At 38.4% G+C, this 20,534-nt stretch overlaps 1 protein-coding gene across 2 annotated transcripts in view; it reads left to right on the top strand.

Moving 5' to 3' along the window:
- Positions 1-20,534, top strand: part of PCCB (propionyl-CoA carboxylase subunit beta) — a 91,050-nt gene that overhangs the window by 50,691 nt on the left and 19,825 nt on the right. For both annotated transcript variants that reach the window (XM_029214472.1, XM_029214471.1), the window contains one exon: positions 10,514-10,637. In XM_029214472.1, the coding sequence (XP_029070305.1) occupies positions 10,514-10,637 (124 nt within the window). The remainder of the gene's footprint in view (positions 1-10,513; positions 10,638-20,534) is intronic.

The following is a 20,534-nucleotide window of genomic DNA, read 5'->3' as shown; positions in this document are numbered from 1 at the left end:
TATACAGTAGGGCCTTGTTGGTTATCCATTTTAAGTATAGCAGTATTTACATGTCTATCCTAAACTCTCTGACTATCCCTTCTTCAGGGAGGTGGTGTATTTTAAAGTCAGGTTTTGGTGTCGGTGCTCTTGCATCATTTATTAGTTTGCTAGGGCTGCCATAACAAAATACCACAGACTGAATTGCTTAAACAAAAATTAATTTTCTCACGGTTCTGGAGGCTAGAAGTCCAGGATTGAGGTGCCAGCAGAGTTGGTTTCTGTTGAGCCCTCTCTTCTGGTTTGCAGATGGCTGCCTGCTCACTGTGTCCCGATGTGGCCTTTCTTCTCTGTGCACAAGAAAGAGAGATCTCTGATGTCTTTTCCTCTTAAAAGGACACCAGTCCTTTCAAATTAGGGCCCCAACCTTTATGACCTCATTTACTTTATCTCCTTAAAGGCCCTGTCTCCAAACATAATCACATTGGGGGTTAGGCTTCAATGTATGAATTTTGGTGGTGAGGATACATAGTTCAGTTCATGAAGTGCCATAATGAGAATTTGCAAGTTTTCTATGCTTTGGAACAGTTGAAATAGCATTGGGATTATCTGCTCTTTAAAGATCTGGTGGGATTTTCCTGGTGGCGCTGTGGTTAAGGGTCTGCCTGCCAGTGCAGGTGACATGAGTTCGATCCCTGGTCCAGGAAGATCCCACGTGCCATGGAGCAACTAAGCCCGTGTGCCACAACTACTGAGCCGGTTTTGGTAGACTATATATATTTTTTCTATGAATTACCTATTCCAGATTTTTAATTTTACCTGCATAGGATTATGCAGGGTATATAGTCTTAGAAGATTAGCAAAATCTGTTTCAGTGGTTTTCTCTGACATTTCTTGTTTTATTTTTTCTTGATAGTTACCTAGTAGTTGAAATATTTTATTGATGTGTTTCAGAGAATCAACTTTTTGTTTAATTTTTGTTTCTTTTTAAAGCTGTGTATTTTCTGCTCTTTTATTGATTAATTCCTTTTGTGCTTTCTTTCAGTTAATCATCTTTTTTTCCTTCTCGAACTTTTGAGCTAGAAGTTTAATAAATATATTCTGTTTCATTTTTAATACTGTATTTAAGTCCATTGTAGAAAACATAGTCAAATAGCCACATCTAACTGTAGGGGAGGTTAGGAAATATGATAGCCATTTGCCCATCGTTTCTTCTACAGTGGTAGAAACAGAAGCTGGATTTTTGGTGGATACTTAGGAGTCTCTGCTACACTCTCTAAATCCTTTTTAAATAAAAACAATATGTACAAACGAAAAAACTTAAGTATAGAAACATGTAAAATGAAATGCAAATATTTTCTCTCTCCTTCTTATCAGTCTTTCCCAGAGGTAAGCACTATTAAGTTTCTTGTGTATCTTTCCAGAAAAAAATTTATATGTCAAATATATATCAATATATTTACTTTTAACTGAAAATAGATTGTATTATAGACACTTCCACACCTTACTCTTTTTTCACTTTCTTTCCCTGTCATGGCATACAGGTCTACCTTATTCATTATAATGACTGTATAGTACTCCATTGTATGGATGGAACATTATTTAAACATTACTGTACTGATGGACATTTAGATCTTTTACAGTTTTTGTTGTTATAGCAGTGCTGCAGTAAACATCTGTGTGTATTAGTATGTTTTTGTGACTATATCCATTGGATCAGAACTTAGTAATGGAATTTTGTCAGTGGCATGAATTCTTAAAATTGTTTAAAAAAAAAAAAGAGGGGAAAGGTGGTATTTCTGGGTAGTCAAAGTCTCCTGAATACAAAACTCTACACATACTTGAAAAACTATATGTAGGCCAATAAGAAGAAAAAATAAAACTACCATTTCCATTCCTTTATCATAATTGTAAGACAGGAAACTACAAACTTCATATAACAATAAGTAGAACAATAAATACCACTTTTTTAAAAAAAATTATTTATTTTTGGCTGTGCTGGGTCTTAGTTGTGGCACGCGGGATCTTTAGTCATGGCATGTGGACTCTTAGTTGCAGCAGGCAGACTTCTTAGTTGTGGCCTGCATGAGGGATCTAGTTCCCTGACCAGGGATCGAGCCCAGGCCCCCTGCATTGGAAGCTCAGAGTCTTAACCACTGGACCACCATGGAAGTCCCTAAGCACCACTTTCTAGTAGGACTGTTTCTTGAATTTTGGCAACGAGTCTCTGTGGAGAGCTGGAAGAAGTGTTGAGACACTGCTCAGAAGAAAGAGAAGGGAATTTAGAAGAAACCACTCAGGGAGAGAAAGTTCACTATAAGAGTGAAAATACTGGAAAAGAGTCCTGTTAGGTCAGAAGAGTTACTTAAGAGGAGGGACTTAAACATACACAAGAATCAAGAAAGCATGGAAGGGCATTCCTTCTAGGGAAGAAAAGATTAAAAAAGAAGAGAGAAGCACCTTTGGAAATTGTGAAGTGAAGGAAAAATGAAGAAAGAGGTAAATTTATGTGTCTACAAGATAAAAAAAAAAAACACTGAAGGTCATACTACCCCTTTCCCTACCACCCTCTTCTAATATCAAGGCACCCATTAACTAAGTGGCACTTTGTTATACTGACAGAAGAGGGCGCTCTTGAACTGGGAATCTTGTTCACCATCCCAGACTGTCAACCCTGTCCACAAAATGCAGATACAAGTAGTTTATCTCTACAGAGCTACTAAGATAAGAAAACCAAAAATGAGAACAAAAAACTTCAATTGACAAAACTCCCTTCATTGTAAAAGTTAGTCATGCAGCAGATGATCACACTGCAGTAGAGTTCAGTAGCCTCAAATCATCACCTGAGTTATGAAAATCAAATGCAGAAACTAATGACAGAATGGACATAAAATAGGAAGAAGTAAAGTTAGAGGTGACTGAATTAAAATGGAGGGGGACAAAATCATATATGAGAAGTGAAGACAGAATTATAAAGTGCTCTAGGGAGATTGTATTTGAATGAAATTTAATAAGGAATGTTGAAGAAAAGTGGGAAAACAACCAAAAGCATAAAGAAAAAGGTAAAAAAATCAGAAAAAAGTGACTAAAATGGAAGATAGGCAAAGAAGACTGAACATACATATAACTGGAGTGTCTGACAAAGGACAAACAGGACAAACAGGAATGTTTAAAACTGTAATCCAAGAAGACATCCCAGAAAAAGACCCAGAGCTACATAATGAAAGAGCTCACTGAGTGTATGGGAGAATTAACCAAGAATGATCAAACTTGAGTAAATATCCACATATAACTATTAGATTTTTTTTTTTTTTTTTTGGCTGCACTGGTCTTAGTTGTGGCATGTGGGATCTTTGTTGTGGCATGTGAGACCTTTAGTTGCGGCATGCAGACTTCTTAGTTGTGGCATGTGGACTCCTAGTTGCGGCTTGTGGGCTTCTTAGTTGTGGCATGTGGACTCTTAGTTGCAGCATGCATGCAGGATCTTGTTCTCCAACCAGGGATCGAACCCAGGCCCCCTGCATTGGTAGCGTGGAGTCTTACCCACTGGACCACCAGGGAAGTCCCACTACTAGATTTTGAAAAGAAAAATCCTCAAGACTTTGGGGCAAAAAGATTAAATAACTTACAAGGATGGGAGAATTAGAGTAGCATCAGACTTTTCAAAAGCAACAACAAAGCAAGGCAACAATAGAGAAGCACTTCCTGGAGACTCCAGGAAAGACTAAAGATTTTATATCTGGCCAAGCTGATGTTCATGTATTAAGACTAAAGAAAACCAGCTAAAACTGAGGGAATTCTGTGTTCCCAGGCTCTTCTTGAGGAAGCTTCTAGAGGATGAGTTTCATCCAACCAAGAGATTACTGGACAAATTTTAGGAAAAGGATTGATGGTGCTTATTTAATTATAAGACTAGAATAAGGTTGGGAATGAGGGTAAAGAACAATGTATAAATGCTGTGTTTCAGTTGCAGAAAAAAATGCCACTGAAAGATGGAAGAGAAGGAAGAGTGAAAGAGTATAGCAGAATAAGTATACTGATTGTTGTGACTCAACAGATATTAATAGTAGACAACCCAGTTAATAAGACATTAGATGAGGAAACAGACTAAGGGCATTAAAAAGGTATAATTACAAAGGTAACCACTAGACCAAAAATATAAATCTTTATAAACAGCAACATAAAACATATTACTTAAACAGTAAATATAACATGGTACACAGAATAATTACAAGAATAAAAACATCTGAAATACCAATAAATATGAACGGCCAAACTTATTTATTAAACTTGTTTATCTCATTTATTAAAAGAAAAGGATGTTCAATTTCCCTCATAAAGCAAGACCAACTATATGTGGTGTACAAGAGACAAAGTGATTCTGAAAAGTTAAACGTAAGGGATGGGGAAAGGTATGTCAGGAGAACAGAAACAATGCTGTGTGTGTGAGCCTAATATTCGGTGATGTGAAATTCAAGTATTTACTGTGACAAGGGAAGACATTTTCAAATGCTAAAAGCCATAATTCACAGTGATGATGTAAAAGATCTATGCCCTAAATGATAAAACTACCATCTTTAAAAAGGAGAAACTATAGGATGTCCAAGGAGACATAGGTAGAAACAAATAATAATAGATTTAAATGTACCATAATTAGTACAAAGTAGGTCAAATGGACAAAAATAAGTAAGATATAGAAGACCTCAATAACATCACAGATAGATATTAAAGATCTATTTCAGACTTTACAGCCTGGTAATAGGCAATGAATCTTATTCTCAGGTGCACATGGAACATTCACAAAAGTTGATCACATATTTGGTCAGAAAGAAAGCATCCTAGCAGTCCATAAAGCAAAAATATTACAAAACACAATGATTAAGACTAGAAATTTATAGCTACAACAATAAAAGCACTGTCTGATTTAAAATAAATCTGTTAATTCTTGAATAAAAGGAGAAAATATAAGCCAAATGACAGAATTCTAAGAGAATAAAGATAAAAGATAATGAAAACACTACATATCAAAATCTATGGAATACTGTCTATGAGAGGAGGAAAATTTATATCCTTAATTGCTTAGTGAAAAATGAAAGAAGGAAAAGAAACTAAATTCTCCACTCAAAAAGCTGGGGAAAAAATATTCTAAAGAATAACAAGACAGGATTTAATAAGGATAAAAGCAGAAATTTTATGACTTGGGAAATAGAAAAATAGCTGTAACTAATGGAATAGAGTAACTACTAGCTAACTTAAAAAAAGGCACAAGTAAAAAGTGGAAAGGAGAAATGATAGAGATAGAAGAAATTTAAAAATCATAAGAGGTTAGATGAACTGGACATTTTATTTGGAAAATACATTTTACCCAAAATTGACCCCATTAGAGGTAGAAAGCCTAAGTGGACCAAATTACATAGTAGTTATTTCACAAAAATAGCACTAGACCCAGATAGTTTCATGTGGGAATTCTATGAAACCTTCCAAGACCAAAGAATCACAGTGCTACATAAATTATTTCAGATCATAGACAGTAAACACACACACACACACCCTGTACAAATTCTTTTTATGAAACAAGTATGACATTGATATACCTGAACCTGATATAGAACTGAAAAAGATTTCAGATTGGCATCATTTACCAATATTGATGCAACAATACCAAATAAATGTTAGCTAACAGACTCCAACACCATGTTAAAATTATATACCGTAAGCAAGTGGGATTTATTGTAGGAATGCAAGGTTGGTTCTAGAAAATCTATAATGTACTGCATTAATAGATAGACAGGAGAAAGATTATATGGTTGTTTTCATACAATGCTGAGAAAAGGCTTTAAGAAAATTCAACACCCATTTCTAATAGGAACACTCAAGAAAGTAGGAATTGATGAATACTTAACATGATAGTTTAATATACACTTTTTCAAAACAAAGCATCTTAATATGGAAATACTTACACTAAGGTCTGGGACAAGGCAAGGATGCTCTCTATCTCCACTATTATTTAACATTGTACTGGAGGTATTAGCCAATGCAATTAGATAAAGAAGAAGATCAATTAGAGGCAAAAAGCTTTGCAAAAGTTGACCTATGCTTGTGTATGACATAATATGCTAAAAATCCTAGGGAATGCGTGATAAAACTGAAACAATAAATAGGGAACAGGATATAAAATTAACCTAGGAATAGTCTTCATATACATGAACAGTAACCAATTATATTGTGGTAATGTAAAAACTCATTTTGCATAGCAATAAAGATAAAATATTTAGTAATAAACTTATGGGGCAAATTTTAAAACTTCTGAAAAACATGAAAACAGACTTGAACAGATGCAGAGACATCCCTTGTTCCTGGATATTGAGTTAATATAAGAACATCAAAAGAAAAGCTATGGCCATGTCCTCTATTAAAGCATGCTGTAGTTAAAACAGTGTAGTCCTGGCACATAAATAGATCAGTGGAATAGAATAGAAAAGCTAGAAGTTGATTCAAGTACATATAGAATTCTGGTACATATGATAAAGGTATTATGTCAAATTCCAGGGGCAAAGATTAGCTCTTCAATAAATGGTGCTAAGGAATTGCCTGGCAGTCCAGTGGTTAGGACTCTGCTCTCTCACTGCTGAGGGCCCGGGTTCAATCCCTGGTTAGGGAACTAAGATCCCACAAGCTGTGCAGTGTGGCTCCCCGCCCTGCAAAATAAATAAAGAAAGAAATGGTGCTAGACACCTGGATAGCTGGTTAGGAAAATATAAAATTTTATTCGTAGTTTATACCATATGCAAAAATAAACTAATAATAGATCAGAGAACTAAATATAAGTGAAATATTTAAAGAAAGCATAGATGAATTTCTCTAACTTTAGGAGAAGGTAAAGGATTTTGAACTATGATTTAAAATTCAGTTTCAGTTAAAAAATTGATAAATATGACTATATAAACATTTAAAAATTCCACTCTGCATAGCAAAAAAATACATGAAGTTAAAAGACACCCAGGGGGACTTCCCTGGTGGCACTGTGGTTAAGAATCCACCTGCCATCGCAAGGGACACAGGTTTGAGCCCTGGTCCAGGAAGATCCCACATGCCACGGAGCAGCTAAGCCCGTGCATCACGACTACTGAGCCTGCACTCTAGAGCCTGTGAGCCACAACTACTGAGCCTGTGTGCCACAACTGCTGAAGCCCACGTGCCACAATTATTGAACCCTGAGCACCTAGAGCCCGTGCTCTGCAACAAAGAGAAGCCACCACAGTGAGAAGCCCACGCACCGCAACAAAGAGTAGCCCCTGCTCACCGCAACTAGAGAAAGCCTGCGCACAGCAGCGAAGACCCAGCGCAGCCATAAATGAATGAATGAATGAATGAGTGACAACCAGTAATTCCCTGGTGGTCTAGTGGTTAGGACTCCATACTTCTACTGCAGGGGGCACAGGTTCAATCCCTGGTTGGGGAACTAAGATCCTGCATGCCTCGTGGTGTGGCCTCCCCCCAAAACAACAACAACAACAAAAAAGACAACCAGCAAACTGGGAGAAAATATTTGCAACGTATATCACAAGTAAAGGACCAATATCCCTAATACGTAAAGAACTTTTTTAAAAATTGAAGGAATAAAGACTAAAACTGATAGAAAAGCAGGCAAAAATCATGAATAGATAGCTCACAAAAGAAGATACAAAATGGACCTTAAACATATTTGAAAGATGTTCAGCTTTACTCATAATGCTAGAAATGCAACTTAAAATTATACTGAGTTATTTCTCTTTTGTCAGATTGGCCAGTGATTCAAAACTTGAAAATACTTTTCATGGCAAGTCTGTGGGGAAGCAGACACTGTCATGTGTTGATGGCAAGAGCTATCTGAGAGTTTGCCCCGGCAGTCCCACTTCTAGGAATTTACCCTGAAGATACACTTCCCACTTTACACAATTATAGATGCACAAGGTTCCTACTGTTACAGTGTTATTTATAATTGCAAAGTATTCTAAACAACCTGAATGTAAGTGTCAAAAGAGTGTACACAACACATAGGAGATTGGTTGAATAAACTTTGGTACGTCCACACAATGGAGTACTATGCAGGAGTGAAAAAGAGTGAGGAAAAGCTCTATGAACTGATATGGAGAGATTTCCAGGATATATTGTTAAGTGAAGAAACTCAGAGTGCAAGAGAGAAACTCAGAGTGTGAGAGAGTATCTATAGTTTGTTACTTTCCATCTAAGGTGGAAGGGGAATTAAAAATCTATAAATGTATCTACTCATTTTTGCAGAGCACACACAAAGGATAAATCAGAAAGTGATGACATTAATAACAGGGTGAGGGAGTTCCCTGGTGGTCCAGTGGTTAGGACTCAGCACTTTCACTGCTGTGGGCCCGGGTTTGATCCCTGGTCAGGGAACTAAGATCCCGAAAGCTGTGCAGCACTGCAAAAAAAAACCCAAAACAAAAACATCGTGAGTGGAAGGGATGGGGAGTGACACTATTAACCTATATTAATGTTTACATACTGAAAATAAAATCAAGACAGGGTGGGGGTAAACCTTTGAAATAAAAACAAATGAAACTGTGTTTCAAATGAATAACTTTTGAACGCAGTATTTTGACTATATACCTTTAGTCTAATGACAGAAATAGTCATAAAGAAATACTGAATATTGGGTTTTTTTGTTTTTTTGCTGTCATATGGGTTAGCAATTCTGAAACCATTTCATTTACATTTGAGGATTGAATAATAACTACGTTTTGAGGATAATGGGAGTTAGATGTCCACTATAGGAGAAAGGAGTTATAGTATGGAAAGGGGGATACTAGAATGAACCCTGTAGTTGAATTGGAAGTTGGAATTGGAGTTATCAGTATGAACTCCTGGTTTTCATATTATTTACAGAAATGTGTGTGTGTGTGTGTGTGTGTGTGTGTGTGTGTGTGTGTATGTGTATGTGTATGTAGATCTCCTAGCTCTGTGCTCTGGGCTAGCTTCTTAGAAGCAGCCATTTATTCTACCCCCCACCCTTGGGGACCTGGGTCCCTTGGAGAAATGGCTGATTCTAGGGCTTGGGGCAGGAAAAAAATACAAGATGAACCTGAAAGTAAGGTAATTCCAGAATGTAAGGTAATGCTCAAAGAATGATGGAGAAGCATCAAAAGGGCATAGGATCCACCTTGAATGAGCTCTCACTGTCAAATGTGGAACACTTTGAACATAAAATAAATGTTGGTGGTAAAGATTACAATCCACATAATAAAACAAAAATCTATACCTTCATACTGTGGATTTCCCATAAGTAAATGGGAAAGGCAAAGACATTTTTGACAATAGAATACCAAGTAATAAATGGAGAAGGAAAAATGGAGTTAGAAAAATTGTTTGGCAGCTATCATGGCAGAAATTGGGTTAATAATCAAGGATCATCTATGAATGCTAACTAAACCTACTAGGTAAAAGCTTGATGAAGCATAGGATTTTTACATAATTTCAGAATATTTCCCTACAAAATACTTATTAATTACAAGTGGAAAAATAGTAACTTTACAGGGGAGAAACCTGACATATATCACCACCATTAATGGACAAAGTGACATCATGTGCCTTTTGATGTGATGCACTTGAGAGGGTCCCTTCTGTGATATTCTGCCAAAAATGCTTTACCTGAAATTAAACATGAACAAACATGAAACCCAAATAACCAAGTAACTGACCTGTAGTCTTCAAAGATGTTATGAACATAAAAGACAAAGATTGAGGGGAAAGAATCAAGGCAGGCTAAAGAGACCACATGACCACTCAGAGTACCAGGTGATCTTGGGTCAGGTTCTAGAACCAGATTTTTGTTGCTATAAGGGATGTTATTGGAATAACTGGTGAAATTTGAATAAGGTTTTATAATAGATAATAATATAATAATGTTAATTTCCTGATTTTGATAATATCACTGAAGTTATAGAAGAGAATGTCCTGTTCTTAGGAGGTAGACACTTAGATAGGTACTTAGAGGTAAAGAGGCGTCGTGTCTGTAACTTATTCTCAAAACAGTTCAGGAAAAAAAGTTGTGTGTATAGACATATATATAGTTAGAGAATATATATACAGACACATACTTAAGAGACAGGCAGAAAAGCAGGGTAGGCAGGTTGGGAGAGGGAACTATGAAGCTTACATGGTAAAACGTTAATAAATGGGGAATCTGGGTGAAGGATATTTAAATTTTTTTGTATTCTGGAAATTTTTATGAAAGTTTGAAATGATTTCAAAGTAAGGTAAAAAAAAAAGTGTATTAAATATGCCAAGTTCAAATAGAACCTTTAAAAAAGACTGTACTGGTTTATCCTCTTCCATTTGTGTACGAGAGTGTTTTCCCTTCCAGCAGGGAGGAGGTAGTGCCTCTGCCTGTTGTCCTGCTTCCTGGGAGAACCTGTGGTAGGGAGTAGCTATCCAGCCTGTAATTCTGTAAATGTCTGTCATTCTATAATGGAGTTGGATCTTGTTTATCATTTTGAGCTCAAGAGTAAATTTATCCCTGCAGGTTGTCGATGAGCGAGAATTTTTTGAGATCATGCCCAGTTATGCCAAGAACATCATCGTTGGTTTTGCAAGAATGAATGGGAGGACTGTTGGAATTGTTGGCAACCAACCTAAAGTGGCTTCAGGTAGGAGGGAGACACTCTCATAGACCTTGGGGGGTGGTTGGGAGCCAGGGCTGCCTGGGCCCAAGGTGCCCATCTTCTGCCTTTTCCTCAGACACAGCCTTCAGTGGCCAGAGAAAGAAACTCAAATATCAATAGCTGAAGTTGCGAAAGCTCCTTTGTCTCTTAATTTCTCAAAATTAACATAAGCATCTGAAAATGCTTCTTTCATGCTTCTCTAATTTTTTAAGGGGTTATAGATAACTTTCCTCCTCAACTTTTAAGGTCTTTACTTTTTCAGAGGCCTGCTTTCTGTCCCCCTAGTTACATTATGACTCACCCACTAAACTGTGAGCCCCATGAGGCCAGGGGTGTTAGTGTCTTATTCACAGTTTTCTCTCTAGTGCCTTTGATGGTGCCAGGAGAACAGTTGGTCCGTGACAAGTTACATACGCTTTTAAAAATAATTAATTAATTAATTTGGCTGCGTTGGATCTTCGTTGCTGCACACAGGCTTTCTCTAGTTGCAGCGAGCAGGGGCTACTCTTTGTTATGGTGCGTGGGCTTCTCATTTTGGTGGCTTCTCTTGTTGTGGAGCATGGGCTCTAGGCTTGTGGGCTTCAGTAGTTGTGGCATGCGGGCTCAGTAGTTGTGGTGCGCAGGCTTGGTAGTTGTGGCGCAAGTACTTAGTTGCTCCGTGGCATGTGGGATCTTCCCGGACCAGGGCTCGAACCCGTGTCACCTGCATTGGCAGGCAGATTCTTAACCACTGCGCCACCAGGGAAGTCCCTGATCCATGACAAGTTAACAGCATCTTGCTGTGTCTGTACCCCACAGCTTTCTGGTGAGATGGTCAGACTTGAGTAACAGCCAGGGTGTGGGGACTCTTCCATGGTTGTGCTCTGGGTGGGGTTGGGGTCTCTGGATAGTGCTTCCCTCCTTACTATTTTCCTTCTTAGGTTTCCTTTGAATCCCTATGTGGGACGCATACACCCTCCCTTTTTGACCTAGCCTCATCTTTTATTTCTGCTGTGACAGTTTCTCCTTGTCTTTAGAAAAAGGTTTGTAAAAGTGTTTTTTATTGTGGTAAAATATATATAACATAAAATTTGCCATTTTGACCTTTTTTTTTGTTACTAAACTATGGTTGATTTGCAATATAGTGTTAGTTTCAGGTGTATAGCAAAGTGATTCAGCCATATGTGTGTGTGTATATATATATATATATATGTACATATATAACTTCTTCAGATTCTTTTCCATTATAGATTATTACAAGATATTGAATATAGTTCCCTGTGCTATACAATAAATCCTTATTGTTTATTTTATATATAGTGGTGTGTATCTGTTATTCCCATACTCCTAATTTATCCCTCACCCCCTCGCCTTTCCTCTTTGGTAACCATAAGTTTGTTTTTTATATCTGTGAATCTGTTTTTATTTCATAAGTAAGTTCATTTGTATTATTTATTACATTCCACATATAAGTGATAACATATAATATTAGTCTTTCTCTGTCTGACTTACTTCACTCAGTATGATAATCTCTAGGTCCATCCACATTGCTTCAGATGGCAATATTTCATTCTTTTTTATGGGTGAGTAATATTCCATTGTGTGTGTGTGTGTGTGTGTGTGTGTGTGTGTGTGTGTGTGTGTGTGTGTGTATATACCATATCTTCTTTATCCATCCGTCGATGGACACTTAGGTTGCTTCCATATCTTGGCTATTGTAAATGGTGCTGTTATGAACATTGGTGTGCATGTATCTTTTCGAATTAGAGTTTTTGTCTTTTCTGTATATATACCCAGGAGTGGGGTTGCTGGATCATATGGTAGCTGTATTTTTAGTTTTCTTAGGAGCCTCCATAGTGTTTTCCACAGTGGCTGCACCAACTTACATTCCCACCAACATTGCAAGAGGGTTCCCTTTTCTCCACACCCTCTTCAGCATTTATTATTTGTAGACTTTTTGATGATGGCCATTCTGACTGGTGTGAGGTGATCCCTCATTGTAGTTTTGATTTGCATTTCTCTAATAATTAGTGATGTTGAGCATCTTTTCATGTTCCTGTTGGCCATCTGTATGTCTTCTTTGGAGAAATGTCTGTTTAGGTCTTCTGCCCATTTTTTGATTGGGTTGTTTGTTTTTTTGATATTATTTTAACCATTTTTAAGGGTACAGTGCAGTGGCGTCAATTACATTCACAATGTGTGAACCCATTACCACTAACTTTCCCCCCCAAATTTCAAATCATCCCAAACAGACAATTCATTTCCATCCTACCTCCCACCCTTGGTAATCTTAATCTACTCTCTGTGAATTTACCTATTCTAGATATGCCATATAAGTAGAATCATACAATATTTGTTCCTTTGCGTCTGGCTTGTTTTACTTAGCATAATGTTTTCAAGATCCATTCATATTGTAGCATGTATCAGAACTTCATTTTAATTTTTCATGTCTATATAATATTCCATTGCATGTGTATAACTGCATTTTGTTTAATCATTTATCTGTTGATGGACACTTGGGTTGTTTCCACCTTTTTGCTATTGTGAATAATGTCACAGTGAACATTGGTGTACAAGTATTTGTTTGAAACCCTGTTTTCAATTCTTTTGGGTATACACCTAGTTGTGGAATTACTGAGTAATATGGTAATTTTAGGATTACTTTTTTGCAGAAACATCACACTGTTTTCCACAGTGGCTGCACTGTTTTACATTCTCCTTAGCAATGGACAGGGTTCCAATTTCTTCATACTCATCAACACTTGTTATTTTCTGGTATATTTTGATAATAGCCAGTCCTCATGGGTGTGATATATTATCCCATTGTGGTTTTCATTTATATTTCCCTAATGATTAGGGATGTTGAGCATCTTTTCTTAGGCTTATTGGCTATTTGCATATCTTTGCAGAAATGTCTATTCAAGTCCTTTGCCCATTTTTTGATTACTTAGAGTTTTTTTGTTGTTGTTGAGTTACAAGCATTCTTTGTATAGTCTGGATATTAAACCCTTATCAGATAAATGATTTGCAAATATTTTCTTCCATTCTTTAGGTTTCCTTTACACTGTCTAGATAACGTCATTTGATATACAGAAGTTATAAAATTTGATGAAGTCTAATTCTCTTTCTCTCTCTCTTTGTTTTTGGTTGCTTGTGCTTTTGGAGTCATATATAAGAACTTATTTGCAAATCCAATGTCATAGAGCTTTTCCCCTATGTTTTCTTTTAGGAGTTTTATGCTTTTAGTTTTCACATTTAGGTTTGATCAGTTTTGAGTTAATTTTTACATGGAGCATAAGTTAGGGGTTCAGCTTCATTCTTCTTTTTTTTTTTTTTTTTGGCAGTATGCAGACCTCTCACCGCTGTGGTCTCTCCTGTTCCGGAGCACAGGCTCCAGACGCTCAGGCCCAGCGGCCATGGCCCATGGGCCCAGCCGCTCCGCGGCATGTGGGATCTTCCCGGCCCGGGGCACGAACCCGCGTCCCTGCATCGGCAGGCGAACTCTCAACCACTGCGCCACCAGGGAAGCCCCATTCTTTTTTTTTTTTAATATATCTTTATTGGAGTATAATTGCTTCACGATACTGTGTTAGTTTCTGTTGTACACCAAAGTGAATCAGCCATATGCATACATATGTCCCCATATGCCCTCCCTCTTGAGCCTCCCTCCCACCCTCGCTATCCCACCCCTCTAGGTCATCGCAAAGCACTGAGCTGATCTCCCTGTGCTATGCTGCTGCTTCCCACTAGCTAATTATTTTACATTTGGTAGTGTATATATGTTGATGATACTCACTTCATCCCAGCTTCCCCCTCCCACCCTGTGTCTTCAAGTCCATTCTCTATATCTTTATTCCTGCCCTGCAATTAGGTTCATCAGTACCATTTTTTTTAATGTTCCATATATATGCATTAGCATTTGTCGAGAGCTTCATTCTTTTGCATGCGGAAATTCAGTTATCCCAGCACCATTTGTTGAATAGACTATTCTTTCCCTTTTGTCAGACATCAGTGGGCTGTAGATATATGAGTTTATTTCTGGGGTCTCAATACTATTCCTTTGGTCTGCAAGTCTATCCATGTTCTAGTATTGCACTGTTTTGATTACTGTAGGTTTGTAGTAAGTTTTAATATTGGGAGGTGTGAGTCTTCTCATGTTCTTCCTTTTCAGATTATTTTGGCTTTTTTGGGACCCTTGCAATTCCATATGGATTTGACTGTTGGCCTTTCCATTTCTGCAGAAAAGGTTGTTGGAATTTTGGTAGTGATTGCATTGAATCTGCTGATCGCTTTATGAAGTATTGACATTTTAACAATGTAACGTTTTCTAACTCATGAACACAGGATGTCTTTCCATTTATTATTTATTTATTTTAAATTTTTGGCTGTGTTGGGTCTTCATTGCTACACGTGGGCTTTCTCTAGTTGTGATGAGCGGGGGCTACTCTCTGTTGCGGTGCGTAGTCTTCTTATTGCAGTGGCTTCTCTTGTTGCTGAGCGTGGGCTGTAGGTGCGTGGGCTTCAGTAGTTGCAGCACGTGGGCTCAGTAGTTACGACATGCAGGCCCCAGAGTGTGCGGGCTTCAGTAGTTGCGGTTTGTGGGCTCAGTAGTTGTGGCTTGCAGGCTTTAGAGCGCAGACTCAGTAGTCGTGGTGCACAGGCTTAGTTGCTCCGTGGCATGTGGGATCTTCCCAGCCCAGGGATCAAACCCATGTCCCCTGCCTTGTTAGGCGGAGTCTTAACCACTGCGCCAAAAGTGATGTCCCCTTTCCATTTATTTTGGTCTTCATTTATTTCTTCAGCAGTGTTTTGTAATTTTCACTGCACAGGTCTTTAACGTCTTGGTTAAATTTACTCCTGTTTTATTCTTTTAGTTGCTATTGTAAATGGAATTCCTTTCTCAATTTCTTTTTTGGATTGTTCATTATCTGTTTATAGAAAGACAACTATGCAACTGCTTTTTGTTTGCTGATCTTGTAACCTGCAACTTTGCTGAATTTATTAGCTTTAGTAGCTTTCTTGTAGATTCTCTGGAATTTTCTACATATAGGATCATATTTAATGCATATAAAGATAGTTTTACTTCTTCTTCTCCAATTTAGATGCCTTTTATTATTTTTTTTTCTTGTCTAATTGCTCTGGCTGGAACTTCCAACACAGTGTTGAATAGCAATAGTGCCATTGGGCATCCTTGTCTTGTTCCTGATCTTAGGGAGAGAACTTTGTGTTTCACTATAGAATATGATGTAAGCTGTGGGTTTTTCATATATGGTCTATGTCATGTTGGGGAAATTTCCTTCTATTTGTAGTTTTCTGAGTGTTTTATCATGAAAGGTGATAGCTTTTGCCAAATGCCTTTTCTATGTCGATTGAGTTGATCATGTAGCTTTTGTCCTTTGTTCTATTAATGTGTTGTATTATACTGATTGATTTTTTTGTATATTGAACCACTTTTGCATTCCTGGGATATATCCCATTTGGTTATGGTGTCTAATCTTTTTTTTTTTTTAAATAAACTTTATTTTTTAGAGCTTCTTTTAGCTTCACAGTAAAATTGAGTGGAAACAACAGAGCATTCCCATATATACTCTGTTTTCACACATGTACAGCCTACCCCACTGTCAGTATTCTGAACCAGAGCACTATGTCTGTTACAATTATGGAATGTACATTGACACATCATTACAAGTCCATGGTTTACTATAGGGTTGACTCTTGGTGTTGGATATTCTGTAGGTTTGGATAAATGTGTAATGATATGTATCCACCATTTGCAGCATCATATAAAATAGTTTCACTTGCCCTAAAAATCCTCTGTGCTCCACCTATTCATCACTCCCTTCCCCCTAACCCTGATAAACCCCTGGCAATCACTCATCCTTCTACTGTTTCCATAGTTTTCCTTTTCCAAAATGTCATATAGTTGGAATCATACAGTATGTAGCTTTTTCAGATTAGCCTCTTCCAGTTAGTTATATGGAGGAAGCTGGTCTGAGAAGGCCACATACTCTATGATTCACGTTTCCTCTGTGTCTTTTCACGGCTTGATAGCTGATTTCTTTTTAGTGTTAATATTACATTGTCTGGATATATCACAGTTCATTTATCCATTCACCTACTGAAAGACATCCTGGCTACTTTTAAGTTTTGGCAGTTATTAATAAAGCTGCTAAAAACATTTGTGTGCAGGTTTTTATGTGGATGTAAGTTTTCAACTCATTTGGGTAAATACCGAGGAGCATGATTGCTGGCTCAAATGGTAAGAGCGTGTTTAGTTTGTAAGAAACTGCCAAACTGTCTTCCAGAGTGGCTGTACTAATTTGCATCCCCACCAGCAGTGAAGGAGACTTCCTATTGCTCCACATCCTTGTCAGCTTTTGGTGTTCTCAGTGTTCTGCATTTTGGCTATTGTGTTGTGTGTAGTGGTATCTCACTTTAATTTGCATTTCCCTGATGACGTATGATGTGGAGCATCTTTTCATATGCTTATTTGCCCTGTCTGTGTTTTCTTTGGTGAGGTATCTGTTCAGGTCTTTGGCCAGTTTTTAATTGGGTCGTTTTCTTACTGTTGTGTTTGTTTGACCTAAACAAAGAGGTAAACTCAAAAAGATGAGTTTATTCAGGAATAGCAGAGGAACTGTAATTTAGGACAAGCAAACCGTAGCAAGCTACAGGTGAGTCCATTGAGGGTTTGGGGCAGGTTGTATTTATGGACAGGAAATGTAAAGAGGGGAGAGTCCAGTTAGAGTCAGTTAAAATAAACAACAAATGGAGACCAGCCTTGGAAACTTCCTGAGCAGATAAAATCAGTCCAGTCACAGAAACAAAACTCAATTCAGCCCACTTGGTGAGTCCATCCTGACCTGGGTCATCTCCCATTCATGAAACTTCCCAAGGTTGATATGAGATAACCCCTGATCAACCCCCTGTCATCTGAGAAAATTTTGGCACTATCAGTGTTCTGTAAATCAGGCCTTTAAAGGAAACCAGTTTCTTAGTCCTTAAGTTTTTGTCTTCCTGAGGGCACATGTGTGAGATTTTCCAATTGCATCCTCCAGTTCTATTTTAGATCGAAATTCTTTCACAAGTTTTGAGAGTTCTTTGTATATGTTAGATAGCAATCCTTTATCAGATTGTGTGTTTTGCAGATACTTTCCCCCAGTCAGTGGTTGTCTTCTCATTCTCTAGACAGTGTCTTTCACAGAGGAGAAGTTTTTAATTTTAGTGAAGACCAGCTTACCAATTATTTCTTTCATAGATCATGCCTTTGAAAGTAGTGTATCTAAAACGTTGCTGCCATTTCCAAGGTCACCTAGGTATTCTCCCATGTTATCTTCTATGAGTTTTATAGTTTTGTGTTTTACATTTAGGCCTCTGGATCCATTTTGAGTTAATTTTTGTTAAAGGTATAAGGTTTGTCTACATCAGTTTTTTTGGATGTGGATGTCTAGTAGTTCCAGCATCATTTGTTAAAAAGACTGTTTTTCTTCCGTTGTATTACTTTTGGTCCTTTGTCAAAGATCAGTTGATTATATTTATGTAGGTCTATTTATGTAGGTCTATTTATATTATGTAGGTCTATCTGGGCTCTTTATTCTGTTCCATTGATTTGTTTCACCAATACCATACCCCTGGATGATATTGAGTATTTCTAGACATGAACATGGAATATCTCTACTTATTTAGCCTTTTTATTTTGTTCATCAGAGTTTTGTAATTTTCCTCATATAGATCTTGTTTTGTTAGATTTATGCCTATGTATTTTTTTTGGGGGGTAGGGGTGTGCTAATGTAAACGGTATTCTATTGTTAGTTTCAAATTCATTGCTGGTATACAGGAAAGTGATTGACTTTAATAAATTCACTTTGTGTCCTGCAGCTTTGCTGTAATTATTAGTTTCAGCAGTACTTTTGTTCTTTAGGATTTTCTACATAGACAGTCATGTCATCTGTAAACAAAGAAAGTTTGATTTCTTCCTTCCCAATCTGTATGCCTTTTATATATTTCCTTTCCTTGTTCCATTGTATTAGCTAGGACTTCCAGTACAGTTTTGAAAAGGAGTGATGAGAGGGCACATTCTTGCATTATACCTGATCTTAGTGGGAAAGCTTCTGGTTTTTCACCATTACGTATGATGTTAGCTATAGGTTTTTGTAGATGTTTTTTATGAAGCTGAGAAAGTTCCCCTGTATTTCTAGTTTGCTGAGAGTTTTTATCATGAGTAGGTGTTGGATTTTGTGAATGCTTTTCTAGATCTATTGATATGTGGCCATGCCACGCAGCTTGCAGGATCTTAGTTTCCCAACCAGGGACTGAACCCAGGCCCTGTCAGTGACAGCATGGAGTCCTAACCACTGGACCACCAGGGAATTCCCTGCATTTGTTTTTTAAATCATGTAAGAAATAAAAAGTGGTGTTACAGGAGACAGGAGAAGATGGCGGAAGAGTAGGACACCGAGATCACCTTCCTCCCCACAGATGCATCAGAAATACATCTACACGTGGAACTGCTCCTATAGAACACCAACTGAACTCTGGCAGAAGACCTCAGACCTCCCAAAAGGCAAGAAACTGCCCACGTACCTGGGTAGGGCAAAAGAAAAAAGAAAAAACAGAGACAAAAGAATAGGGATGGGACCTGCACCAGTGGGAGGGAGCTGTGAAGGAGGAAAGGTTTCCACACAGTAGAAGCCCCTTTGCGGGCAGAGACTGCGGGTGGCGGAGGGGGGAAGCTTCAGAGCCACGGAGAAGAGCACAGCAACAGGGGTGCGGAGGGCAAAGTGGAGAGATTCCCGCACAGAGGATCAGTGCTGACCAGCACTCACCAGCCTGAGAGGCTTGTCTGCTCACCTGCCAGGACGGGCTGGGGCTGGGAGCTGAGGCTCAGGCTTCGGAGCTTAGATCTGAAGGGGTTAGTGCCATGGCTACCCAGGAGGGAGTCTGGGAAAAGTCTTGAGCTGCCGAAGAAACAAGAGACTTTTTCTTGTCTCTTTGTTTCCTGGTGCACGAGGAGAGGGGATTAAGAGCACTGCTTAAAGGAGCTCCAGAGACGGGCGCGTGCTGCAGCTATCAGTGCAGACACCAGAGACGGGCATGAGACGCTAAGGCTGCTGCTGCCTCCACCAAGAAGCCTGTGTGCGATCACAGGTCACTATCCCCACCTCCCTTTCCCGGAGCCTGTGCAGTCCGCCACTGCCAGGGTCCCGTGATCCAGGGACAACTTCCCCGGGAGAACGCATGGTGCGCCTCAGGCTGGTGCAATGTCACGCAGGCCTCTGCCGCCGCAGGCTCGGTCCGCACTCCGTACCCCTCCCTCCCCCCAGCCTAAGTGAGCCAGAGCCATCGAATCAGCGGCTCCTTTAACCCCGTCCTGTCTGAGTGAAGAACAGACGCCCTCAGGCAACCTACATGCAGAGGCAGGGCCAAATCCAAAGCTGAGCCCCGGGAGCTGTGCGAACAAAGAAGAGAAAGGGAAATTTCTCCCAGCAGCCTCAGAAGCAGCGGATTAAAGCTACACAATCAACTTGATGTACCCTGCATCTGTGAATACCTGAATAGACAACAAATCATCCCAAATAAAGGAGGTGAACTTTGGGAGCAAGATTTATTATTTTTTCCCCTTTTCCTCTTTTTGTGAGTGTGTATGTGTATGCTTCTGTGTGAGATTTTGTCTGTATAGCTTTGCTTTCACCATTTGTCCAAGGGTTCTGTCCATCTGTTTTTTTTTTTTTTACTTTAAAAATTTTTTTTCTTAATTATTTATTATTTTAATAACTATTTTATCTTTATTTTATTTTATCTTCTTTCTTTCTTTCTTTCTTTCTTTCTTTCTTTCTTTCTTTCCTTCTTTCCTTCCTTCTTTCTTTCTTTCTTTCTTTCTTTCTTTCTTTCTTTCTTTCTTTC

The sequence above is a fragment of the Monodon monoceros genome, unplaced genomic scaffold (genome assembly GCF_005190385.1).
Source record: "Monodon monoceros isolate NGI ecotype Baffin Bay Population unplaced genomic scaffold, NGI_Narwhal_1 Super_Scaffold_11, whole genome shotgun sequence".
Taxonomy (NCBI): domain Eukaryota; kingdom Metazoa; phylum Chordata; class Mammalia; order Artiodactyla; family Monodontidae; genus Monodon; species Monodon monoceros.
Note: the sequence above shows the minus strand (reverse complement) of the source record. Positions and strands in the feature narration are given on the sequence as shown.